At 38.0% G+C, this 19849-nt stretch overlaps 1 protein-coding gene across 13 annotated transcripts in view; it reads left to right on the top strand.

Annotated features, from left to right (window-relative positions):
* Nucleotides 1-19849, top strand: part of KLF12 (KLF transcription factor 12) — a 407719-nt gene that overhangs the window by 291275 nt on the left and 96595 nt on the right. For all 13 annotated transcript variants that reach the window (XM_072976354.1, XM_072976357.1, XM_072976356.1 and 10 more), the window contains one exon: nt 5992-6127. In XM_072976354.1, the coding sequence (XP_072832455.1) occupies nt 5992-6127 (136 nt within the window). The remainder of the gene's footprint in view (nt 1-5991; nt 6128-19849) is intronic.

Genomic DNA, 19849 nt, shown 5'->3' with positions numbered 1-19849 from the left:
AAAAATGCGTTTAATACACCTTACCTCCTGAACATCATAGCTTCGCCTAGCCTATCTTAAACGTGCTCAGAGCACTTACATCCCTGCTTTTGGTCAGAATCATCGCACACAAAGCCAACTTTCTAATAAAGCATTGAATAGCTCATGTAATGTATTGGATGCTGTACTGAAAGTGAAAACCAGACTGGTTTTAAGTGTGTGGATTGTTCACAGCCATGATCGCGGGGCTGACCGGGGGCTGGCTGCCCTGCACGGCGCCACAAGAGTGTGCTAGGGCACATTGCTAGCCCGGGAAAAGATCAAAGTTCAAAATCCGAAGTATAGTTTCTGATGAATGCGTATCGCTTTTGCTCCATTGTCAAGTTAAAAAATCATTTAAGTCAAACCCTCGTAAGTCGGGGATTGTTTGGATTCAGAGAAGTAGAGGATTTATATATTATACTACATATTCTGTGGTAGTATTTTCGGTTTAGGAACAATTAAAAAGAAAACGGCCTAATTTGAATAAGTCTGGGAGAAGATGAGGGATTTACAAATAGTGTTATATAAGGGACGGTTGAAGTGGTACTAAACTTACTGCCAGGGTAAGACAGAATGATGGTTGACTGCCAAGTGCCAGACGGGGTCCTAACTGCTTTGCATATATTGTCTCGTTTACTGCTCACAGAGGCAATGGCAGGAGAAGAAACTGGGATTTAGTGGTGGGAAGTCAATTGCCCGAGACTGGATGGCTGCAGGTGACAAGTGGCAGGGCCAGAAGTCACACCCATGTTGTGTGAAGCCAGAGCCGTGTTTTTAATCTAAAGGAACACCGCGACTGTCCTTTTGGGAGCTGCTCCTACACAGAAGGTGCTGGAGGAGGACTTCCACTCTGTGATGCTAGGAATTCTTCCCCCACACTTTCACTTTCTATCCCCCCCACCCCGATCCTCAGCTGCCCTTATTTCTAGTAGAAAGCAGCAGCCCTCCTGGAAACCGTGGTTTCTCTAACTGGGGCACCATTCAGCCCTGGCAGAGCGGGCAATGAGGACACCTGCAGGTGGCAGGCAGCCTGTCAGCCACCGACAGAGGAAGAGGGAGGCTGATAGCAGGGCACCTGCCCGCACCCAGCTGCCTCACACCCCTTCCATCTGCACACCCTTTGCCCCTCCAGCCCTGATGGGCCGAGGTCAAGGGGGTAGAATCATTCCTTCTGGATAGGAAATGTTAGCCTGTAAGTTTCCATGTATGTTCAAAGATGGCTGTATTGTACACATTAAATATGGTGACTTATGGGAAAACTTCCTTTCCCTGAAGAGTAGCTGAACTGGCCAGTTCGTTTCTAAGGGAGTTAGAAGAACACCCAAGCTGAGGTGGGGGGCGCTGATGCTGCTGTGTCTGTCAGTCCACTGGTATGGGGCAGGGGGCGGCCGAGGAGGGGGAGGAGCAAAGTTGAACTGTCTTCAGTTGAGTTCTGAAGAGGCAGACATAGGAAACACAGTTTTGGGTAACTACATACCTGGAAATCTACGCATAAGAGCCTCCTGTGAACTGTGAACTTGGGGAGAAAAGCTTTGTTCACTGGAACAATAATTCCAGCTGATGGCCCCTTCCTGTAGAAGCTTGCCTGAAGCATGGCCAAGGATCAAAGACAATGCTTCTAAAGACAAAATACCTCTAAATACATTTTGCATATTTGGGATTAAGAAGTAAAATGAACTTACTTACAAAATAGCAGACGCACAGACATAGAAAACAAACTTGTGGTTACAAGGGGGAGGGGAAGGGTGGAGAGATAAATTGGGAGTTCGAGATTTGCAGATACTACCATATGTAACTACTATATATAAAATAGATGAACAAGGTCCTACTGTATAGCACAGGGAACTATATTCAATACCTTGTAATAGCTTATAATGAAAAAGAACATGAAAAAAATATATATATAACTGAATCACTCTGCTGTACACCAGAAATTAACACAACATTGTAAACCCACTCAATTGAAAAACAACAAAAAAAGAAGCAAATAATGTAAAATAATGTATGGTATTTGTCTTCCAGTTTTATATTAAGAGCCCACTTAAATTTATGTCATCTAAGGCCAGGTTACCTCTTGGGAGGAGAAGAGAGCACGTGATAGGCTGACTGTAACTGTAGCAGAAGTTCGTCCACATCATTGCCAGGAAATCACTGGAAGGAGCTGGGAGAGGAACATGCTACATTGATTTTGTATAGCTTTGTAACAAAACACCCCCAAATTTAGTATATTGAAATAGCAACTATTTTATTTGCTCTTAGTTCTGAGAGTCAAAAATATAGACTAGGGGGAGGGTATAACTCAGCCGTAGAGGACGTGCTTAGCACGCACGAGGTCCTGGGTTCAATCCCCAGCACCTCCATGAAAAAATAAATGTAATTACTTCCTCCCTCCAAAAAAAGTAGGAAAAAAAAAGTCTTAAAAATATGGAATGGGTTTACCTGAGCAGTTCTCATGCTAGTCACTTCTATGACCACGGTCGTCTGGTGATTGGAATGTATCCAGTACATCACAAATGACAGCAAGTCGTCTAGCCAAGTCCAGAGCTGCTGTGGGAAGCAGCCACACAAGGGCATGAATACAGGGAGACAGCTCATTGAGGTGACCTTTATAGTTACAGGTGACCATAGGCGGGTGTTTGAAAGTCAGAATAAATAGGTTCAACCGCAGGTTTGGGGGTTCTGCCCTTAATCTTCCCAGGATTTTCACATGGAGTGAAGCTCGCATGGTGTCCCCAAGTGCCTCAGCTCAAGAATGACACTTCCATCAGCAATGAATTGGAGTACCCAAAACTGTCATCCCTTTTTCACTTAATAGGAACAAACTCTCAGATGTAAATTCTTATTCGATGCTTACAAATCATCTCCTGCTCTCTTGCTTGGGAAAGTAGGGATGTTTTTGGTTCTGGTGCCCATTTAACTTTTCCTTTTTCTCCAAATGGGCACCCCAGAGAATTGGAGTTTCCTAAAGGAGCCAAGAAACTGAAAGACTGATGGAGGTTAACTAGGGTAGATGTCCCTACCCTACATTTAATAAAAATAGAGTGGAATTATGCAAGTATGCAGATAAGCTAATCATCTGACCTAATCAGCAATGCAAATTTTAAAAAGCTTTTCTAATTACTTCCTCGACTTGGCTGAAGGTATGGGTAAGAAGAGTTTTCCAGCATGGTGGTAGCAGATGTATTTCATAATATTTATTGAAAATATTGGAAAGAAATCCTCAATTATAATGTTCCTGAAAAGTACATCAAAAAAGATGGCATATTTAACATATTTTAAACTTTCATTAAGATGTAAACATAACAGAATTCAGATGATCAGCCCTCACACCAGTTATCTGGCATCTTTCATCAACCTGACTTTATCTTTCAGAGCCAGATTGTTTATTGGTTAACTGCCTGTCTCTTCCTTGAGTTGTGTTACTTACCTATGAGCGCTGTGGTTGTCTTGATTAAAATGGGACCACCAGAATATTCTTTTTTCTTTGGCTGTTTGTTAATTTGGTGTCTTGGCAAAGGAGTCTCAGTGCGTGATGTTTTAAGAACTTTAAATGTTAGATTGTAGATGTTTACAGGTGTAACACCACACACTACGTGATTTGGAAGCCTAGATAGGTCATTTTCTTGGCTGAATTTGAGTAGTTATGAATGACTGTTAAAGGAATCGTTCTGTAATGGGATTGCCCCAAAGGAAACTATCTGTGAATTCTGGGGTGAGATGCCTGTATCATCCCTGTGTCCTGGGTTACTTGAGTGCTGATTGTCCATCTTTGCCTTCCACTCTGTGAGCTATTCATTATCTTTCCAGTACATTCATTTACTATAAGTTAGCCTGAGCCAGTTTCTGTTGCTTGCAGCCAAAATAAATTTTAAATGATCTGATGCTTTTCAGTGCCTTTGGAATGACGGAGTGCTTAAGTAGCTCTCTTGTTATTGGATGGTTCTAGAACCTGTTACTTTACAGAGAGTTTCTCAAACATTCACCTCTTAGGGAATCTCCTCTGGAGATCAGATGGAAGAGAAACAGTCCTACCGTGTGGTACAAAGACAACATCCAAGCACTCTTAATGAGCCTCGCTGCATAATTCCTGGCATTTGAGGAAGCAAGTGTTGTATTTGTGGAAGTTGTGAGTGCTGAGTCATGTGACAGTGAGTTGTTTTATTTGAGGATAGAACCAGCAAATATGGATAATCCAACATGTAATTTAATTTCTTTGCTAGTAACTTTGAACCTAGAACATAGTCATGCAATTGGAAGTCATCAGATATAACACCTTTGTGTTAAAACTCGTAAATCTCTAGATTAGAGTTTCTCAACCTGGTGCTATGGACATTTTAGACTGGTTAATTCTTTGCCATGGGGAAGTGACTGTCCTGTGTATCATGGGGTGCCTAGCAGCGTCCTTGGCAGAAGCATCTTCCTCCCTTCAAGTTGTGACAAATCAGTTTGTCTCTAGACATTGCCAGATGTCTCTTGGGGGGCAGATTTGCCCTCAGTAAAGGACCACTGCTTTAGATTACTTTAATTATATTATCTTTCACTTAAGCAACATTTACCAAGTGCTTCCTTTATTCAGGGTACATTTTGGTGTGTTTATACTTAGAGGCAGGATGTTTGTCAGGTACACTAGCACACTAGACTCAACAGACATAGAAGTTCCTTCCTAGCCAAGTTTAAGTTAGAAGCATGTCAAAACTCTCTAGGTATATAGTTTTTCTACTCATGTTATAAATATTAGGTAGAATCATAAGAAATTGCCTTTTGTGGGTAAAAACAATGGGAAAATACCAGGATTTCCCTGTGGCTCTACCTAACACATGATAAACACTAACAAAAAAAAAAAAGATTTGAGGGGAAAAAATGAAATTGGAAATATACCCAAATGTCACTGTAACCGTGATTTTAAGTGCACTTTGCTGTTCTTTGCAACTAGTGGTGCTTTTAGGAATCTTACATGGGCAGGTTTGAAGAGCAGGACTCTGGGCTCTGGTTCGAGCTGGCCGAGGGTTGAAGTCGTGAATTTTAGCAATGCAATTATGTAGCTAGTGCTGCACATTTAACTTAGAAGTTGTGCGTATTTGTTGCTTGAGGTGAGGGCTGATGGAAATTCCAGGCAGTGGATGCTAAAGCTGGTCTTGAGAAGAATGAGGTGAAAGTGAAATCTGTTTTTTTTAATTTGCATTAATATGTTCAGTGTTGATGGTAATTCTCTCATTTGAAAGAATCAGATGGTCTCAATCAACAGAGATCAGAACATAGGGCTTTTTTCGCTTTGGCAAGTTTGCAGTGGGAGGAGAATCTTTTCTAGAGATGCCTTTTTGGAAAATGAGATCAGGATGGAGACGAAGGGCGCTTTCCAGTGCCTATGAACACGTTTAAAATGCTGCTGCTTCTGTCATTTTCCTGCACTCAGATCCACTTAGAGCAGCAGAGAACGGGAGACCAGGACTCACCGAAGTATGAAAAATACCTAAACATTTTTGTGAGTCTTGTAAACCTTGTTCTTCTTTCAGCTTATGATGAGCGCTATAAGCAACTACAGCCGTCTCTCCCTCCTGCTCCACCTTCTGGGGAAAGTGCTAACGTGCAGCAAAATGACCAGAGCTCTGGCAGCAGAAGCAGAAGCGAAGAGGCCAGAGGGTTGAACAGGAACTCACGAGCTACCTAATCAGCTTCTGACCTCTCAGAAGTTGGTAGTAGTATTTATGGGTTGTACAGGTTCTGTTCTGTCATCATCCCCTGAAACTACTGAGAGCTGATGGAGGTTTGGTAAATCAGACGGACGAGGGAAAAGAGCCAGTGAGCGCTCAGTACACACAATCCATCGCTTTCACTAACTCTCGGGATCACTGGAGAATTCCATGTGTGTGACATACACCGAAGAGACATTCCGTGCTTGATGTTGGTCCAGGACAAGGTTAACTTTCTGCACACTAATTGTAATTCATTATATATGCCTTTTTTCCCCAGCACAAATGGACCCCCGAGGCCTATCTCCCAGACAGAGTAAAAGTGACAGTGATGATGATGACCTGCCAAATGTGACCTTAGATAGCGTTAATGAAACTGGATCTACGGCCCTTTCCATAGCCAGAGCAGTACAAGAGTAAGTATCACATTCTCAGGATGAAATAAGAATTGCCAAGGTGTTCAATGGATGATGGAAACAGTAGCATCTCCTGTTCCCCAGACATGTCATTCTAGCTCTGGTCGGGCGCACGTGTCAGCATCTTCCAGGTCAGCCTCGTGTTCTTTGGGAGGAGATTAGGGGAAACGTGGAGTGTTTTTGCATCGTTGAAAATTTGTGTTTTGAATAGAAATGAGATTTCTTTGTTAATACTTCCCGCCTCTTCTCCTTTACTCTGAAAAAAAATTGTTCTTTTTTAAATGTCACTATCCAATTATCATCATTATCATTAATCATATAGAACAGTCAAGAGAAATAAAATGTGACAAGCATTATTGTCTTGTGTTGATAGGAAAGTACAGAGTAGCTTTTTTTGAAATTTTAAATTTGTAAGATAATGTGTTACCCCTTTGAAAAATTCAAATCATATGTAATTTTTAAAGGGATCTTTTCCTCTCCTTTAACTATGACTCAGGGTTAGATTTTAGCCCTTGTTTATTGAAAAGAGCAGCTTTTTCATCGTTGTCAGTTTTCTGTCTAAAATTGAACTTATGACTAGTCCATGTATATTTTTTCTCTAGCATAATTTTTAATAATATAATCTTAAAGAAGAGGAGGATTTAAATTAAGCCACAGTTACTGCCGACACACAAGTTAATTAACATTTTATTTAAATGATCTTAGTTACCTCCCATATATTAATTATTTTTTCCCAAATATTGACTAAATGTCTACTCTGTTTCATGCATTTCGTCTTGAAATTTAAAAAAATAACTAGGGCATTTTAGAATTTAATGCGTGTGTGTGTGTGTTTGTAAAACGAATAATGTATCTATGTTATGTAGGTAATATGTATAATATATTTACATTACATATGTGTCTGTATATACACAAATACATGTGATATATTAGAGGAAATAGGGTATAGTGAATCTAATGAAATTTGCAATCAGAAAGATTTGGATTCAAATTCACATTCAAGCTCTTAATTAGCTGTGTGACTTCTGGCAAGTTAAATAACCACTCTGAGATGTTTCTTCATCTGTAGTAAGAAAGAATACTTACCTTACAGGACCGTTGTGAGAGTGTGATGAAGTTACAAAGCATAAAAAGTGAATTGCAAAGTTTTGACACACGGAAAGGTCAAGAAATGGTGAAATTAGTATTATTATTAGTGATTGTAGTAACAGTAATAGTAAGTGTGGAGGATAAGTCCATGACAACCAGAAAATACAAGTATTGCAAGTGTCATTATGCTGAGTTTACAAATGAAGACACCGAGGGTCAGAGAAGTCCAGTGACTTGTCCAAAGTCATAATAATAAGTGACAACGAGACAAAGGTTAGGACTTCTAGCTCTTGAAACATATCTTTTTCTAAGAGTGCCCGTAATGTCTGTTACCAATCATTTTCTTCCACTGGAACATTTCTAAAAACACTTTTCTCTCCCATTTGTTCAAATAACTGGTTGTAGTAACTTAGATTCTCCAAGGCCAACGTTAACCCACGGCAGGCTTGGCTCTGAGTCAGAGGGTTGGCTGAAACCCTGTTTAAGGGCTGGCGTGCCACATCGCCGGTCCAGTGGTCAGCCTAGCCCTTGTGGTTTCATGAGGGCTGAATCTTAAGATCAAAGATTCCATGTTCTTACCTGTAAAATGAGGCTAAATGATGACAAGTTTCGATTCTGAGGTGAATCATAAGTTTCGTAGACATTCTAATCACATTGTTTTCCTGCATCATTATAATACATATATAATTCATGGGTGCGTGTGTTATAGATATGCGCTTCTTTTAATTCAAACTTTAAAGTTTGGCACTGTGATGACTAACATCTAAATTATGCTTATTCCATTTCGAGCTTCTATAGCAAATAATGGTGTTAACTTCTTAAATATAACCATTTTTGTGCTTTTAATATTACATGCTGATAATATCATATTATATTTTAATGTGAAACTTAATAGCAACCTCAAGACCGGAGCTTTATTTTCAACATAAGCTCTCCGGTTGGCATTGTGAAAACATTTGCAAACCACGATGTTTTGTTCTAACCATGCATATTCCTGCCTTTATGACTATTACAAAAGTTGTGTGTGTATCTAGGGAAATGCCGGATTCATTATTCATGTGAGTGTTTTCATTAAACGATTAGTAAAGAATACTGAGCTGTCACTTGGGAAGCCCTAGTATGCCAGGACCCATCAATAGTTAATTAACCATCACTCAGGATGGAGTTTGTGTGTATAAACACTGAGAAGTGCTAAGATGCTGTTAGATGAAGTGAACAGCGTGTTCTGCAGAAACCTCTGAAATACAGGTCTATTTCAAAACTTACAAACTATTGAGGAAAATTTTATTCTGTGACAAATAAATATATAATCCGTGTTAAAGAATTTAAAAAAGAAAATCTGTGCTTAGATTTACTCCAAATTAACTCTCAGTGAACATGTCTTTCTGCTCTCCCGTTCATTTCTCTTTGATTTTTTAATGCATGTCTCTGTTTCACTATTAATTTCTCTTTCCTCTTTCTCTTTTTGACTTTGGATCATGATGGCGTCTGTGAACTCCAAAGCTGTCAAACAAACAAAAATACCAGTATGCCGTGTTCAATAAAACAATGCATTAAATAATAAAAGGATAGAACAACATCTTGGCACGGGCAAGATGAGAGAATTTCGAAAGACATCTGTGGGTTTATTTCTGGCATTTGCAAAACTTTGCTAAGAGTGAGCGTGAGAAGATGTCTTCAGGTAGAGAGGTGATGGAATCAAGAGCTTATATGTGTGTAAAAAAGAGGTAGCACATTTTAAAAGCTCTGGGCAAGCAATACACATGTGTCTCTCCAATTAAAGCCATGGTTTAAGAAGGATTCATAGGTGTGCCTCTTACCGCACTGACCACCAGTGCAGTGTCAAGGAAGAGAAAGGGAAAGATGAGACAAGGGGAAAGCAGGGGAAACCAAGGGATGAAACTGCCTGGTCCTAGGCCAGCCCTTAGAACAAGATGCTAACCCACAAGGTAAATATCTCCAACCCGAATCTCTTCTTTGTCTCCTTTCCCATTTAGGCTCATGCAATCATCATCGTAGTTTGAGTTTTTAATTTGGTGACTTACTTTATTGACATCTTTAGTATATTTGTGTAGCATAAACCTTAATATGCTAGTAAGTGTTTTTTCTAAATGTTTGGTGTTATGCATTTTACCAATTTTCAAAGTACACTTTTACTAAATCTTTGGTTCAAGAAATTTCCCTTTGATTTGAAATGCAGAAGTTGTTAACCAAAATTGTAAACCCCCCCAAATATATTCAGCTATCCCTGTCTTTAAAAAAAGAGCACTGCTTCACAAAACAATTGTGAATTCTGGAAATGAAGAGTCATATCTTTATTACATTTTCACTTAGGCGCTCTTTGAAAAGAGCAGCAACTGGAGTTCACCTCGATCTGAATAGATTTTGTAGTGAGGCTCCTGAACTGTGCGTGAACCCATCATTTCAGCCATTGTCATTGATTCACTTGCTTCCTATTTATCAGCTCAGCATCAGTGAATTCAGATAAATGGGAAGAATTGGCCACAGAGAGGCCCACAGACAAGCTCTACCCTTTTTGTATTTCAATTGTAGAGATACTGTCCGAGTCAGAAACCATGTATTCAGTAATTCTGACGAAGCCGACTTCCAGCAATTCATAGAACATCTGTTTTGCTTTGGTCTGGGTTTTTTTTTTTTTCCTCCCCTCTGATGCTAAAATAGGGTCATTACCCTTAACTACTTGACAAACATAATTCTGAAATAAGTGTTTGGAAAAAGAGAGGTACAGGCGCATGATTAGAGCAGATTATTGTAATTAACTCTAACCGTAGGCAAAACAATGATATTTTTTCAATAGGTAAAATTTGGCTCTCTTACCCAGAGCCTCTAATTTCTGTACCCCTTTTTCTTCTTTTTCTCTAATTCCAAGCATTTATACTCCTCATTTGTTGATGCAAGCAGAATAATCAACTTCCTTCAAACTAAAGTGTAAATGAATAAGAATATCTGAAAGAGGGCTCTGCTTAGAGGGATGTCTGTTCAACCAGGAATAAGCCTTAAACTGAAAGAATACAGATCTCTAGATATATATGATCTATGATACTTTGGGTAAGAGTGAAGCGTGGAAGAGTAGAGTAGGAGGTGGGGAAAGCAAATGATGATGTGAAGGAGTTGGACCTGTTTTTCTCAGTGTTCAGTTCTTGCAGAATTGGTGAATGCAAGTGCTTGTTTAACTTACACCGTATCTGAGTACTCTGCCCTCTCTGATCTTGATTATAACTCTCAGAGGGAAAGAAAAATCGACTAAGTTAGTAGCATTAGTAACTTCTTGCTTTGACCAGCATCCCTGATACTTGCACCTGTTAAAAGGATGTGCTTTTTAAATTGTTCCTTGTCAGTTACATTTAAGTTAATTAAAACACCGCTTTCCTCCCCCTGTTTTTATTATATTCCTCATGTGAAGTGCCCTTCTTCTTAAAGGAAAACAGTTTGTAAATTCTGGAAATGAAGAATTATATCTTTATTAGGTTTTTACTTAGATGCTCTTTGAAGGAACAGATATTGTAGCAAGTTGGGTATTCAGATGCTTCCTTCAGATTCTCTTGCTGCTTCAGACACCATGGTTCTTATTTTAGAAAACTGCATGTAATGATCAAAGAAGGGTGAGAAATCTTGGAGGATTTGGGGTTTTGGGGATTTTTTTAAAAATTTCCTTATTTAAAGATTCTCAATCCTTGTTTCCGACTCTCCGTGTGTATGACCATGTTAATGTCTTTTAAATTACAATAGAGAAGATACGGAAGAAAGAGAACACAAAAGAATTGTAACTGCCTACTTTTTGGCAGATTCTTTGAAAACTCATGTAGTTTTCATTTAATTTGCCCTATTTTCCCATTTTTATGCACAGATAAAGGAACAGAAGCCCAGATATGTTTACTCTATCTCCAGAGGTCCTCCAGCTGGTAATTTTCAAGGCTTATATTGAAATCAAAGTTTGTCTGACTCTAAACCCATATTCCTTTATGAAGGCAGCTTCTGTTTTTATATTGTGGCTTTAAAATCTCTAAACCATAACTGTCTAAAATTAGCAAAGTTTTTTGAGCCTTGAATCTCAATAAGGATATAACTTTTATGAAATAATATCAGATTTTCCTCATCTTTACAACTCATTGTTACTTTAAATATAATCTGATTTAGGGGGAAATAATTCTACCAAATACCTTCTCAGAAATTTTTTTTTAAAAGTTATCCCGAGGAGAAAAGTACAGCTCAGTGGTAGAGTGCATGTCTAGCATGCAAGAGGTCCTGGATTCAGTCCCCAGTACCTCCACTAAGAAATAAATAAATAACCGTAATTACCTCCCCCCAAAAAAGTATTCTACTTCTTTAAATCACATACAACATTATACTGATATGCAAAAAATATAAATATCTTAGAGTGTTCTTTATATAAACTTCACTGTTGCTATTATTTTAAGAAATTGTTTCAGTAATCACATAGGCACTAACCTTGCCAAACCCACAAAATAAACATCCTTTTTAGAATTGCTTTCTGTTAATCTATAAAAGGCAGAGTTTGTCCAGGGGTTGACATGGCACTGTGTCATCTTCTTTTGCTCCCCTTGCCTGGAAGACTTGAGAGTATTTAGATCACATGCCTCTTCCCTTGACTGCCAATTAAAATGAAACCCACCTGACTGTGCCCAGAGAAGAAGCCAGAGAGCTCAGAATGTCCTATAATTTCAGTTTTTCTTCTGAAATCTTTTCCCAGATTCTTGCTTCATTAAAAGAGGCTGGGTTTTTTGGGTTTTTTTTTTTTTTCATTTTATAAGCCTAATGTGTTTGGAATGCCTTCACATTCCTACTTCATGTGTTACCAAAGAAATAGCTTTCATTCTGACCTGTGGTTGGAAGTCTAGCTCTTTAATAGACTAATAATAGACACCATGGCTGATGCTGGCTATTGCTGATGGGTAAATCTGAGAGACGTTTGCTCTCTGGCTAGAGAGATAAACACTTTCACGTTGCTCTTCTCCTAAAGAAGGTCAGAAAAAGCTACTAATTTTCTAGGAATTAACATAGATAAAAACTAAAGTGTTTACTTAGCCTTCATCAGCCCAACATTCTTGCAAGATTAAAAATAAAAAATAATGATCACGGAATAACTCAGTCCCTGGGTATTAAATAGCAAGATGAAGACTGTATACCCATACACAGTCACTTTTATCTGCTTTGATGGAACAGTGTTGGTCCCTCTTAAAATTAAGAAAAGCGTGATGAGTTTTTGAGACTCATTTGATATTTGAACTGTTTTGTGATTTAGCAAATTAAGTCATGTAGTCATTCGGTGAATAATTTATTCGTTTATTCAACCCTGTGTTACATGCTGGGGATACAGGTTGAATGATTCATGGTACCTGACCACAGGGAGCACGGATTCAAAATATATGAGGCGAATTAAAGCACAATGGGATAAAAGCGTGAAGGGCTGCAGTGATGGGGGTGGTGACACGTAGCTCAGTCGGGAATAGGGGAGAGTGTTGACATGTGGTAGCGGTGCGTAAGTTCCTAGTGTCGGGTGCGAAGTGAGTGTGGCGGAGACCTGGGAGAGGAAGCTCCTTGGAGAGGTGGGTAGGGACCTGATTAAGAAGAATGAATTTATTCTATAGACAGTGGGAGACATCAGTAGATTTTAAATGGGAATGGCATCATCAACTTTGTGTTTTACAGACAGCAGTCTCAAGGAAGCTGGGTATGGTTGTGTGTTGTGTGGGTTGAACACTGGATATCCCAAAGTGTGCCACTGACAGCAATGTGGATATGAACAGTGCTGCCTAGATGTTCATAGCTTCCATGGCTAGATATCGGAGCTTGTAGTATAAAGATACATATAAAGATCTTTATATGTGTGCATATGTGCATGTGTATATATACATGCACATATATGTGTAAATGTATAGACACTTCCCTGCCTGTACATATGAGACTCTCCAAGCTGCTCAGAGGGCAGTGAAGATGTCTGAGTCCTCCATGTATCTCCCAGGCTGCCAGCACAGTCCCTGGCCAGGTACTTTTTAAACACTAGAACAGTATTGGTGAAGACAAAATCACCAATTTCATGGTGCTTATATTCTAGTGGAGCAGGTGGGAGGAGACAGACAGTAAACACATAATACCTCTGAAGAAGGTAAGTGCCATGGAGATAAGGGAAGCCGGGATATGGGTGCTGGGCGGGGTGGAGATGGTGTAGACAGTGTTTACTGTTTCACAAAAGGCATTTCAGGAACTCTCTGATCAGATTATATGTTTGGAGAGACCTAAAGAAATATGAGGTCAAGTCAGAAGGGTATCTAAAGGAACAGCACTCCAGGCAGAGGGAATAGCAGGTGCAGAGATTCTCAGGTGGGAATATTCTGGAATGAATAAATAAACTCTCTAACCAACTAGAGAGCATTAACTAGAATTCCTTAATTTTATAGAAGAAACTGAGCTCTGTGGATGCCAGCTCATCATTCTAGCATCACCTCCCTGGGAAATAGGAGCCAGGACTGAGTCTCCTTATTCACTCTCATACTTCTTCCTCTATGCTGTGATAAAAGCCTTTTTTTCCTAAGGGAATCTGCAATTATTTAACCAAAACAAAATTCAGAAGACAAAAAATAAAGGCAAAAGAGGGTTTTTTTATTTCAAAACATTTAGTTACTTTGTACTTACTTCTTTTTGGCCCGGGTTCTTGAAATCTAATTTTGTATCCCCAGATGAGTCAAGATTTCTATTATCCTAGAAAGTTTTTAATGTATTATTACTGAATCTTCTAAGCTCCATTAGTACTTTTTCCCTAAAAATGATACAACTGTAGTTCCAAGTGAGAGCTTGTCCTCAGAATTTTTTATGCATGCGTCTTTTTGATCATTAAGAGGTAAAATAAAATGAAAGGCACCATATATGAAAGCTGCTTTGAGAGTGATTTTTGTCTCATCTCTATGGTAGGCGTTTTATACACTATGCATAATGCTAACCAATGAGTTTGCATTGTTAACCTCCCCCTCCACCTGAACATCTTCTTTTGATATACTACAGATGTAAACATAATTTTTTATCGTTTCTAGCCACTGGGAAATGATTGTTAACTTGATTTGTTTTTTTAAAATGCCATTCCTCATTTTAATAATGATATTATTATTTCTCAGTGACAATTTAAAAATAGATACCAAACTTTTTAAAGCCAAACTTTGTGTTGTTAATTTTATTAAGTAGAGGATTCCAAAGTTACAGATAGAGTGGATGAGCCACTTTTATTTGAAAGTGACTGCTTATTTTTGCTACTTTTATGTTTTAAAAAATTTTAGGTAGGAAGGGTATAGCTCAAGCGGTAGAGCACATGCTTAGCATGCACGAGGTCCTGGGTTCAATCCCCAGTACCTCTTCTAAGAATAAATAAATAAGTAAACCTAATTATCTCCCCCCACCAAAAATTTCAGTACTAGTAATTACTAAGATGACTCATAATTTAAAATATGGTGGTATTTCATGTGGTCATACAATATACTCCAGACTGACTGCTAGAGTTAACTTGCTTTCAGTTGTTTGACGTACTTCATGTGAGGTCTTTGTGTAACTCTTTTCTTGCTGTATGTTTTATTTGTGTACACCATTTATGTTTGTCATGTATCTATTCTTAATGGGTGTAACTAGTGAGTATAGGTAGTCCTTTCTCATGCATTTTTGATGTGTGTTGACATAGATACTCGATGATAATGTTGAAATATTAATGTTTCGCTACAAGTTCCCAGAACTATTCATCACTCTTTCATTTATTAATATAGTCAGAGAGAGTATGCATGATAGAAAACCATCCTGTAATATATTTGAAATTAACTCAGTTCACCAGGATATAATCTCTTCTATTTTCAGTCAAATGCTCTAGACACTCTCTCTTCTTATTACTCTTCATGAGTTATAGCCATTATACCATAATTTTCCTTCACTTTATGGCACTCGTCCATACTTGAGTCTCATTGAATACAATTACTTACATGCATCACATGAAAGTCAAAAATTGAAGGATACGTTTTCATGGAGAACCTGCTGCTGTCTAGAAAAAGATGCCTTTGATCGGAGCGAATCTTACCAGGTTGACATTTTCCCATGGTAACTGTGCCACTTGTTTCCACAATTCCAAAGTTGAGAGTCGCCACCCAGTTGAAATCTAGTACATCAGGTATCACGGCTTATCCTAAAAATTAAATCCCAAACCGTGTGCAGTTTGTGTAGTAAAAATGCCAGCAAATTTCTAAACTTATTTCTGATTAATTCTCTGAAAAGTCATGGGGGAGAGAGGATTCTAAACTTTAAGCCATAAAATAAAATTAATTCTATCAAAGTGTAGTTTCAGAATTATCTGATATATCATTAGTATTATTTCACCTCTAATTATGGGGAAGCAAATCTAATATATGAAAACTGAAGCTTTGACTTAATTTTAAAGTAATTATGTATTCTTAGATAAAATGATCATTTTATCAACTCAATTTTTAATATTAGACTGAGTCGAATAACATTTCTAGCTACAACTTTGTATCTTTTTTGATAATTTGAGGAAAATTCTATCTATTTACCTGCCTGTCTACATATCCTTTCAAATATTGGTTAATGTTACTTTTGGTTGCAAATAACAATAAATCTTATTAGACAGCTTAAACATGGAATTATTTTTCTAATATAACAAGAAGTCCAGGACAGATTGATGGAGTGTCCTAAGGTTTGTCCTCAGGTTATATGAAGTCTGATGCATCTCCCGCTATCCTGTCCTTGTAATAGTCAGAAAGGAAGGAGTACAAACAAAACAAACACACCAGCAGAACATGCCAGCCAGCTGTGTCACTTGTAAAAAGCTTTCCCAGGAAACCCACCATGTGACTTCTGCTTACATCTCACTGCCCAAAACTGGTTTATATGTTCCCAGTTATTGGAACATGGCTAAGAAAAAGAGAAAAATGGACAGGACTGATTCAGTTAACTAATAATGTCTGCCACCAAACTTAAAGTTTAATTTATTACTTAAGAAAAATGTGTCACCTCCCCAAATTCAATATCAAGGCATTTTTAAAAAAAAAAAATTAGTCTTATATTACCATTAGAAAGTGGTGTAGCCAGTCACTTGGAACCTCCGTGGCATACCACCATACAACATTTGCTTCTTTTCCGTGCATCAGCCGGTCATTTGGAATAGGTCTCTAGGTTATTAGAGTAGCTGTGTTCACTCATTTTATCCACAGGACAATCCATGGCATGCATATCTCACAGCAGTGGTTAGAGCAGAGAGGGCAAGCCCTAGTGTACAAACAGATTTTAAGGCTTTGCTCACGTCCACTCATCTGCCAACATCAAGTCACATGACTATGCCCAGCATCCGTGGGATGGGGAAATCTATTCCTCCCATGGAGATGGGAAGCTTGAGGAGAGGGTTGACTCATGTACTGGTATTTTCAGAAAGAACTACTGTTGTTTATGTAAGCAATTGAAATTAATTTACCTATTTTTGAAATCTCATTTTCTAAGTTTTAGTCAATTTTTGTCATGTTCTTATGAAGTTTCAGGATGGCTCTGATAGATCTCACAAATTCTTTTTTCTGTATCTACTTAGTGATGTATTTTTTTAAATCAAGAATAACAAGTACATTTATTGAGTCTTGATATCTGGATTTCGTAGTGTAAACTCTTACCTCCAAGGTTTATAGTCTCAGAAATTTCTGTTTTATTTTGCTAGGTATAATAGTGTTGTTAGGAAAATGTAGCTCTTCACGAGAGGCTGATTCTAGCTGGATAAGCAGAATCTGTGAAATGTAGTTATGTTCTATCTCTAACTCAAATTAACATGGATTAAACCTCTTACGTTACACAAAATGACGAAAAGATAACATCAGCCATTGTGCCTTTTCCCGTAATTTCTGGAAGGAGCTAGCTATGGGATATGATAGTGACAAAACACAAAACATAAAATTGAAGCTATTATACAGATAATTGAAAATAAAATCCTTGAGCTAAAATTTCATGACCTTTCAGCAAAAAGTGTTTTGGTCTTCATTTCTACATCCACTGTGCAATTTGTTCTGTGTGTCTAATCACTATTACAAGTGAGAGAAAATATGGAATTGATTCTTGTGGTTTCCGTTTTCTAATGCAAATATAGAACTCATCTTAAACTGCACATTTAGAGAAACTTTTCCTGGTATATGATAGTAAAATGCAAACAAGGAAATCGATTAGGAAAAAAAATATAAATGACTGTCTTAAAATCAGTCGATTAAAATATCTTGTTAACTTGTATTGGGTAGATTACACTGTGGGGTTAAAATACTAACTGTTCAGTACAGCTTTTTTATGTGGCTTATTATTCAAGTAAAGTCAGCAGACCAGTAAAGGTTTTACAATGTGAGAATATCCAGCAAAATTAGAAATTGTCAAGAAAACAAACAAAAAAAGAGTTGTTGAATTAAAAGCATGTGATCTCTTTACATACTGAAATCAACCTGTTTGTTTAAATATATATATATTTTTAAATATAATTGGCTTTTTACTCCTACATTTTTACCCAAGCTTCCAGATTGACAGCTACTTTGAAAACAATTATGAAGTTTCGTAAATCTTGCCATAGTATATCTTTAATAAATCAAGATCACCCTAATATTTTAAAAGGGATTGCATGATAAATTATTAGTCATGAAAATAAGTAACAAATTGGTCACATGCCCAAAAAAATCAGGAAGAATATATCAGAAGTTACTGAAGCACTTCGAACACGAGCACCTCTGGGCCTGGGCCAGGGCCAGGGCTCCGGTGTTGTCTTTTGAGTAACAGTAACCCTAAGTGTATTATTAAAAATGTAGCGCTTTATAAGTATCAGATTATTTTTATGACATATCTCACAGTGTTCCTTAATATAATAGTGAGTGAATTATCTCATTTTACACATGAGGACAGTAAGACTCAGTTAAGGGATTTCACAGGCATCACAGAACTGATGAGGAGTGATACTCACGACACGCAATCAGACATAATTTTCCTCTACATGTTAGAAGTGCTCTTTCCCACATTCTGCCTTGAAGGGAAAGGACTTAGGATGATTTATCTTTAAAAGGAGTAATTGATACTTTTGGTGATAACTAGACTCTAAAGGATAAGATAAAAGCAGAAGGAATGGCCATGCCTTTGAAATGAGGAATGTAATTGAGAGGAGTGGGTGGAGGTGTTTGATATAATGGTGAACTTAAAAATGGAGCCTTCCTTCAGCATTGGATCTGGCACTGGAGCTGATTAGAGAAGACTGGAAGCACAGAAAGGAAGTCATTGGCGTAAGAAAGGTTATTGAGACTTATATGAGCTATTACATACAATAAAACATCCTTATTTTAAGAATACAGTTCAAAGGGTTTTTAACAATTGTATGTACAGTCATTCCTTGGTATCCATGGGGATTGTTTCCATGACTCCCACGGATACCAAAATCTAGAATACTCAAGTCCCTTATATAAAATGGCTTAGTATTTGCATATAAGCTATATAGCATCCTCCCGTATGCTTACTTTAAATCTCTGGGTTACTTATAATACTAAATGCTATGTAAATATTATGCAAATGGCTGTAAATACAATGTAAATATTATGTAAATAGCTACCAACTCCAGGCAAATTTAAATTTTGCTTTTTGGAACTTACTGGAATTTTATTTTGAGTATTTGGAATCCACAGTTGGGTTGGTTGAGTCCACAGATATGGAACCCATGGATGGGCGGGAGGGGCGACTGTACTTGTACACCTGTAACCCAAATCAAGATACAGAACCTTTCCATCACCCAAAAAGTAAGTTGCCTTCAACCCCTGCACCCCCCCCCTCCGTAAGTCACTTCCTAACCCCTAACCAGCTACTTCCTGCTGTCACCATGGATTAGTTCTAGACCATCATTTATGAAATCATATACTACATACTCTTTTGTTTCAGTCTTCTTTCACTCAACATGATGCTTTTAGATTCTTGCATGTTGTTACATTGTGAAATAGTATTCCATTATGTGGATGTAATATACTTTATTGTTTCACTCATTGATGAACATTTGGGTTGTTTCCAGTTGGGGGCTGTTATATGAAGGCTGTATGAACATTCTGTGCACCTCTTCTGTGGACATATGTTTTCATGTCTCTATGGTATCTACCTAGGAGGGGAATTGCTGGATCAAGGGAAGATGTATGTCTGTCTTTATGAGAAACTACTTAACAGTTTTCCAAAGTGTTTGTATTCTTTACATTCTCACCAGCATCCAAGGGTTCCAGTGTCTCCACATCCCCATCTACCTTTGGTATTCATAATCTTTTTTCAAGGCATTCTACTGATTGCTTAATCTTTAAAATAAGATCTACTCAATTATTCCATGTAAGGAACAGGATGTCAAGGATCCAGTTTTAGAGGAAGACCCACAGTGAGGAGACAGAAGAAGGAGGGAAAGTTAATCAAAGGCTCAGAGGGGCTAAGAGAAGCATCAAGAAAATAGGGAAGAGTGATTTGCAACCGGGTCCTGTCCCTCTGAGGTTTCAGGAGAGTGAAAAATGAGAAGTCTGATCAATTTAGCACAAAATGGACTTGAGACAGTACAGAACTAGTTGAGTTGTGAAAAGG

This window comes from Vicugna pacos, chromosome 14 (genome assembly GCF_048564905.1).
Source record: "Vicugna pacos chromosome 14, VicPac4, whole genome shotgun sequence".
NCBI classification, from domain to species: domain Eukaryota; kingdom Metazoa; phylum Chordata; class Mammalia; order Artiodactyla; family Camelidae; genus Vicugna; species Vicugna pacos.
Note: the sequence above shows the minus strand (reverse complement) of the source record. Positions and strands in the feature narration are given on the sequence as shown.